Here is an 8,156-nt window from a genome sequence, read left to right on the forward strand (position 1 = left end):
CTGAAAGACTAGGTAAAACTCAAAACGTACAATAGATGATAGGAAAGGGAAGGAAATGGCTCAAAGGAAGGAATGACTAGAATGAAGGAAAGAAGAAAAAAGAAAGAAGGAAGGCAAAACATAAATATATATATGAATAGCTTCGATGATTGTATTGCTGTTGTCTAATGGTGTATTGAAATGAACAGTTAATGCTCATAATTTTTTATGTTCTCATCGACTTTGCATGCTTGTGTCTGGTGGTCTGAGCAACTGATTTGACGGTAACAATTTGCAATGGGATTACAATGGTGAACTCCTACGGTCTTGTCTAGTGAAACTCTGTATTATCTCTGAGGTTTTATTGAAGAATTATTTTCTTACTCTCTTTAATGGTTTGAGCAACCTTTCATTCTTACATCTGATAATCTGAGCAATGTAGTTGAGGATTGCGGTATGCAACTTAACAACCACTGTTGATTTGTATTAATTTGTTTTGAGACCCCGTATCACTTTGAATGTTTTTGCTTTGATTTGTTTATGTTCAGGATACTGCTATGCTGCTACTCTTCTATTATTTTGTTTGTTTGTTTGTTTCTCGTGTACTACTCTCTAAAATAAAAAAAAAAGGCTTTCCATAGAAATCAGGAGAGTAGGTAAAAATTAAAATTGCCCCTTAGCTATAGAAAATAATCAGAAAAAAGAATAAATGCTATTTTTTTCTGCATCAGGAACTATTTATTTTTTTCTTTTAAAAGCCAGATATGAAAACATGGAATGCTTCATGAATTTGCGTGTCATCCTTGCACAGGAGCCATGCTAATCTTTTCTGTATCGTTCCAATTTTAGTACATGTGCTGACGAAGCTAGCACTGCACCAGGAACTATTTCATTTTTATATTTATATTTAATTTGCATGTGTTATTTAGCAACTTCTCCAAGTACTGTGCCCTGATTTCCTCATTCAAAGTTGAGGCTGAAAATACTACTCATATCAATGGGTATTATTTCATTTATGGCAAAAATATATTTAATATACTTTGGGGACCGGAAGCAACTCCACGTAATAAGGATATGGATGCTGTATGCAGGATTGGTCTTTAAAAGCAGAAGTCCACTTTGTTTGGGAATTCATTGGTTGTGTAATAGACCAGGAATAAGCCAGCCACTTTTGATACAGACCCTGGCCTGCCAGTGTGCATTCACAGAGCATGGTGACAGCAGTCTCCTGTGTCTCTCATCTTTTATTTTATCCCCACTGTTTCAAGACAGACTTGACAAGGAAAGAGAAGAAATTTATTCTGTGACTTATAGCTTGTCCTCACTGTAAGTTGCAGCTTGAAATTTGAGGACAGTGAGGAGAGATTGCACAAAACACAGAATGCCAGATACAGTCACTTGTTCACTTTCGTACTGCATAGTTTTAATCATTTCCTATTAAAATAGTTTCTTATTAAGATAATTAAACCTCAGTTAATCTGGAGACAACTACTGAGACCAGCAAATACAGTAATTGTGCCCAGAGAGGGAACTTTATTCATCGGGGACAGAGATGCGCAGGCAAGGGGTCCTTCTTCCTCACAGCATGACAGCGATGAGAACTGAAGTCTTGGTGGTGAGACTTCGTAGCAGCCAAGAGCTCTGGCATTCCTGAAGTGCAGATATGACCAGGGAGCCTCCCAGTGCTGGAAGGACTGGCCCAGAGCGAGACTGCACCATAGCTGCCAAGGTGAGTGGCCATCGCGTGTCTTTGGTTTACTTAAAGTATCTTGACAGTTTCCCTTGGAAACCTCACTCTGCTCTCGGACTGAGCAAGGAGAAGTCCAGAGGGTCTTTGAGTGGCAGGATTCTCCCTTCTCAGCCATTTGAAAAGCAAGTGCATCATGCCAAAGAGACAAAGTGGACCAGTTCCAAGTACAAGGACTCTAGAAATGCCAAATCATCTTTATCTTTCAGTTCAGGACACTGTACTGTCAGAGAGCTCTGGGCTGGGTTGTTGCCTAAGGTTCTCTCTTTCTTTGCTTTGAGAAGTCAGAGACATAGGAGCTATTCAATATTCTGTGAAGACCTCTGTTTCTGTAGCCTGAAATTTCACTGCCTTTATAAATCTGTCCACAACAGTACCTTTCGCAAAATTTGAATGCTCAATTTTTGGTGAATTTCTGCACCTCAATATGGATCCACTCCAGAATTTTTATTATGGTTCCAATTTCTTAAGTGCCTTTCTGTTTCAGTTGAAGTTTTCCTCTTTGTGTGCATATATAAATCCCATAGAGCCTAATGCACAATATTATGCCATGCTTTTAACAAAGTTTAACTCATTTTATGCATCCCTTACAATGGAATAATTTTAATTATGAAACGAAAATCTGGCAAGGAGCAATAATCTCACTTTTACTTGAGAAGCTGGGCCTGAGTGGGAAGCTTTCAGGAGCCTAAGCACTTATGTGTCATAGCCAGATGGGCATCTACTTTTAAACTCCTTTTTGGAGAAAAATGTCATAATAAATAATGTTCGAGAACTTGTAACTCTTGGCTATCCGAGTCTCAGCCCATTTTTGCTGATTCACAGAAATAGACATCTGCGTAGATGTGGAAGAGATCAGTAGGAGAAGCTGTTATTGAGAAAGTGTCTATTTATGGTACTTTCCTTAAATAATTGTGAAATAACTATAAGTTCTATTGTATAGTAGCATATGTAATAAAATTCAAGTGAGAGTAGACCATGAAGTTGTATGACAATTCTGGTGAGGACCCTGAGCTGCACAGATGTTGGAGGACAGCTGTCTTTCATTCCACCCCTTGCACCTGCAGGAAATGGCTAACATTGTGTGTGTCAGACAGCCTTTTTGCTGTCAGCTCACTTGTGGGTAAAAGAAAGGAGGACGTGCAGAATCAGTGCATGCTGTGTGGGCTGGGAAATAGCACAGGAGTACCATTAATTTCAAACACTTAATGTGTGTGAATAATCACAACTTAAAAATGCATATATTTTAGCCATTTTAGAAAGAAGGAAAATAATTTATGAAATTATGTAAACATTTCTTACATATTCTCTTTTTGATCCAAGGATTTCACTTCAGAACATGATCTTGCAGAAAGATAAACTTGTTCCTGGAAGACACTCAAAATGAATAGACATTGACTACAGTATTATTTTCAAAAGAAATCTAAATAGCAAATGAAAGGGCCATTTTATTTGTTATTTAAACAAATTTGGGAATACCTATCCATCTAAGCATTTTTTTATTGAGCTTTAAAAGAATGGGCAAGGGCATAGTGTGATGCTATATAATGGTATCTATGTTACATATATAATTAATTAGAAAAACTATTCATGGTAGTAATATTTAGAACAGAGTAGAATATATTTAGTTGTATATCTGTAGTGTTATGAACCTTTATAAGAATACTTAAGTAAACTACTCAAATACTTGAGTAGTTCTCTCCTGAGAGAAACTATGTCAATAAATACAGTACGTGGAATTCTATTGTTTTCTTATTCATTAACCATTTAAATACATGTTAAACAAATGAATTAGTAATGTGCAAAACAATTTGTCACATTTGCGGGCTGCACAGACAAAGGCCATCTGTCTCCATCTTTAGAAATCCACAACATATTCTGGCCTTAAATTGTTTACTTTTTATTTTTCTTAAGTTGTATCATATATACATATTATATGTATTTGTGTAGAATGGATAGTTCTTTTAAGGTCTTTCTTCCAGCCATTTGAAAATGCATGATGTTGTTTCAGTTACTTCACAGATCCTGGGGAGTGACAGAGACTTCCACTCTGCTATTCAGAGTCACTCTTCTATGTCTCCCTTAAGGCCTTGTTTTCATTCTTTTGTAATGTTTCCATTTTATTACTGTATATTTGTGATATAAAATAATTACTTTCTTCGTGGTGAAATGGTGCATACACACATTGCTTCCTGACCACTTTTACTTCTCCTTCACCTCCCCATCATCTTGTCTCCATCCACCCCCAGATCACAGTCTGTAATAACAGTGTTGAATGCCACTGGTGCTTATTTCACTGTACTATATTCTGAAAAAGTTAAGCAAATAATTCATGTTACTTTGCCACATTCCCTACTAAAACATTTAAGAGTCTATCTTTTTCGTATAACTGTGTCTCACTTGAAGAAAATGGTATGTTACATATCTTAATTTAGCAGTTTTTCTGGGACATACTTTTCCCAATGTCTAGAATAAAGAACAAGAAAAAGCAAGCAATCCCTGAATGGGTCATTGGTCACGGATTCAAGAGGAAGAAATGTGAACCTAGAAAATGCAATCAAGAATGGCTTTGGAAAGAAGTATCATGAAGAGGAGATGATTGAACATCAGAGATATAAAGTGTTTAGATAAAAAGTTGTTGTTTAGTGTAGTGGCAAAACATATTTACAGTTTATCTGGAATTTATCTTCCCCAAATTATTGCTATTCTATTTCCCTTTGTATTAGCATTTTTTCAAATGAGACTCAATACCTGACGTTTACAATTCAAAAGAGGAGAGGTGTATTTGGCTCAGATTTTGCAGTGGTTCAGTCCATTGTTGGCTGTTTACACAGGCAACGGCATGGTTGGGAAGGCAAGCAACCTGCCTTACAGCCCCTCAACCCATGGCAGCCAGGAAGCAGAGGAGAATGGAGGAGCTGAGTATGTCAACACATTCTTCTTTGTCAAGCCCTAAGTATCTTGATTTCTCTGAGTAGGCCCTGGCTCTGAGTGTGAGACTTTCAGGGTACATTTTAGATCTAAACCATACACACTCTGCATACTCAGAATTAAATTGAGGAAATTTAAATCCTATCTAGAATCATGAGTAGAAAATAACTAAAAGTTGAGAAGCCCAAGACTAAAATTTTTACACACCTAATAAAGTAGGAGATATGAAACTGAAACTGTAAACAATGATAAGAACACAATGACATGGCTGGAAGTACATCTCTTAGTACGTAACTTCTGCATGATTACAGATTTTTTTTTATCAAAATAGAAGTAATAAATTGAACACCAAATCAGGCTGTATAAAGTAAAGATCCCTAAACACTACTAAAATCTGGCAAAAATGCTTAACCTTCAAATGCAAAAACACAGGAAGATTTTCCATGAAAGCAACTTAGCAATACTATCACCTAGACTAGTTATAGTCCAGTTTCTAAAATGTGTAACACAAGAAAAATCTTGAAAGCACCCAGAAAGACCCCATGACCTACAAGGCAACAGTAATATCTGAATAATAGTGGATTTCACCTAAGACTTCCTGGAATGGAGACAGAAATCTACTGTTAACCAGTTCCTAAATCCCATCCGAGCTGTTCACAGAAACACTTTGGATCTCTAGCAATCATTGTCAGTTTAGAGCCAATCTTTGTTAATTTCTGAAATTCCTGATTTTTCTGTTTCCTTTAGAACCCTACTAAATGACTGCAGGTTCTTTGGGAAAAGTGGAATGAAGACTTGCAGAGTACATTTTTCATGATGCAGCAAGGTTATGAGTGAAAACCCACATTCTGCATCAGTTGATGAGTGATGGACCTGCAAAGTGGCTTTTTTGGGAATGATGAGGAGCCAGGATGATCTGTTCTAGAGCTTTGCACAGACCTAGACTGTAGCTCTTTATTTAGATCAATAAAGTCATTGACATTCCCAGATACTCCATTTCGAAAATCACCGTGAGCAGTCAGTCAATGTGAAGGATCTCCGCAAGTGTCGTAGTTTACATCATCCTCCACTGTGCTAAGCATGGCCATCTTGTCCTTAGTGAGTAGGTGCCAACAAGTGATCTTGAAATCAGATGAGCACCCGCTGTGTGCAGAGGCTCCAGTTAGGTGGTAGCATTTCCTAATTAGTTGTTAATTCATGAGAAAGGACCAAAAATCCTTCTAAACCTCCTTAGCTACCCCACGAGTATCTTCAGATATAGAATGAAGAAAGTGGATATCCACACACAAAGGATAGAAATCGAACCCTAATTTACATCACACACCACACTCAGCCCAAAATGGATATAGATTTAAACATAAAAACCAAAATAATAGAACACTTCAAATACAGTGAAGGAAAACACTGCTTGATATTGGTTGTACCAAGAAGTTTTTGGTTATTATGTCAAAACAGAGGAAAAATTGAAAAACTGAGAGAAAATTATTTCTGAGCATACAGAGAGTCATCAAGATGATGAAAAGCAGCCCATGGAATCACAGAAATATATACCAAACATTTGTCTAATAAATCTTTAGTACCCAAATTATATAGGAACTCATACATCTCTATAGCCCCCATACTCAAATAACCTGCTTAAATAAGGCCAAGATGTCTGAAAAGATTCATTTTCCAAAGACGACTACAAACGGCTAACGTACACATGACCTGAAGCCCCGCCTCAATAATCATCAAGGAAACACAAATAAAATCAACAGCAGACATCATCTCACACCTTTAAGGATGGCTGTTACCCAAGAGACAATGGATATCATGTGTTAGCAAGAATGTGGGGAAAGTTTCTCTGAGTTGTAGAATAGGAAGTCTTTGGATTTCTTGTGTAAACTAGTGATGCTAATGTAAATTTCTATAGCAGTTATGGAAAAATATGCAAAAATTTAAAATTTGGCCATAGCAATCTTGAGCAAAAAGGGTAAAGCAGGGTGCATTGCACATCTGAATTCAAAATACTACAAAGCTGGAGTGATCAAAATATCAGGGGAATGGCAAAAAAAATAGACAAAAACAGTAACAGAATGGAAAAAAGTCTAGAAGTAAACAAACATGTCTGTACTCAACTGATGCTACTGAAAATTGCAAATAACAGGAATTAAACATTACACATCGGGGCCCTGTGTGCTCCCTGAGCTGCCTGGGGATGCTGGACCAGGTGGTCTGAAATGCACACTAACTGCAATTCATGTCTGGACCCTGCCTGCTACATCAGCTGTCTGGAGATCCCAGACACTGTGGCCGACATTCTGCTGCATCACAGTTTGTGTCTGAACCCCAAGAGAGCCAGGTGTGCTCCATCAACTTCTTGGGGACAGTAGACCAGGTGGCCCATGATTCCACCACCATTGCAGTCTATGGCTGGGCCCTGTGTGTGCCTTCAGCTGTCTGGAGACACTGGATCAGGTGGTCTGCGATCTGCTGCCATCAGGGTTTGCGTCTGGGTCCCTGGAGAGCTAAGTATACTCCCCCAACTGTCTGGTGATCCAGGACAGGGCAGCCCATCTCCACTGCCATTGTGGGGCAAGGCTGACCCCCAGGAAAACTAGGGACACTAGGCACCTTTGGTGAGCCACCAGGGAAGAGTGAGACTGGGCACTCCACCTCCAGCATCAAAAATGACAAGATGAAGGAGCAAAAGGCAATCTCAGAACTCCACCCCACCCAGAACATGTCCAGGAAACACTGACATAGGAGAACTTGGAAGTCATACACCTAAATCTCTGAAATGATTGCAACTGAAGTAGAGAAACAACTCCATTAGGCTATACAAGAAATCAGATCAGAAATAATCTCTGAGGTAAAAAATTAAATGAAAACAATAATGAAAGAATTGCTCAGCAAATCTAAAGAAGACATATAAAAGATAAACAAGCATAGAAAAATGATGGACATGCACTAAGTAATGAAAAGGATGAAATTACCACAGATTCCACAGAAATTCAGAAGATCATTAATACCTACTTTGAAAATCTTTACTCCCATAGGATAGAAAACTCAGAAGAAATGGACAGATTCCTAGATATGTACGAATTACCAAGACTGACTCAAGAAAATATCAAATTCCTGAACAACCCAATATCAATTAATGGCATTGAAAGCATGATTAAAAACCGCCAAAGAGAAGCTCAGGCCCTGATGGATTCACAGCAGAACCTTACACGAAATTTGGAGAAGATTTAATACCAACCCTCCTCAAACTCTTCAATGAAATTGAAAAGGAAGCAATTCTCCCTAACTCATTTCTGGAGGCAAGTATCACACTGATACCAAAACCAGAGAAAGACCCAACCAAGAAAGAGAACTACAGACCAATCTCCCTCATGAATATAGATGCAAAGATACTCAATAAGATACAAGCAAATAGGACGCAGCAAATTATCAAGAAAATCGTACTTTATGACAAAGTCGGATTCATTCCAAGAATGCAGGTTTGGTTCAATATTCG

The 8,156-nt window shown here is 38.0% G+C and overlaps 1 protein-coding gene across 1 annotated transcript in view; it reads left to right on the forward strand.

Annotated features, from left to right (window-relative positions):
• The window catches only part of LOC102026729 (putative vomeronasal receptor-like protein 4), a 5,625-nt gene extending 943 nt beyond the window's left edge, over positions 1 to 4,682 (forward strand). Inside the window, exon 2 of the mRNA XM_005398995.1 lies at positions 4,561 to 4,682. Coding sequence (XP_005399052.1) covers positions 4,561 to 4,682 — 122 coding nt within the window. The remainder of the gene's footprint in view (positions 1 to 4,560) is intronic.
• The last annotated feature ends 3,474 nt before the right edge of the window (positions 4,683 to 8,156 follow it).

The sequence above is a fragment of the Chinchilla lanigera genome, unplaced genomic scaffold (genome assembly GCF_000276665.1).
Source record: "Chinchilla lanigera isolate Chin_1 unplaced genomic scaffold, ChiLan1.0 scaffold00064, whole genome shotgun sequence".
Taxonomy (NCBI): domain Eukaryota; kingdom Metazoa; phylum Chordata; class Mammalia; order Rodentia; family Chinchillidae; genus Chinchilla; species Chinchilla lanigera.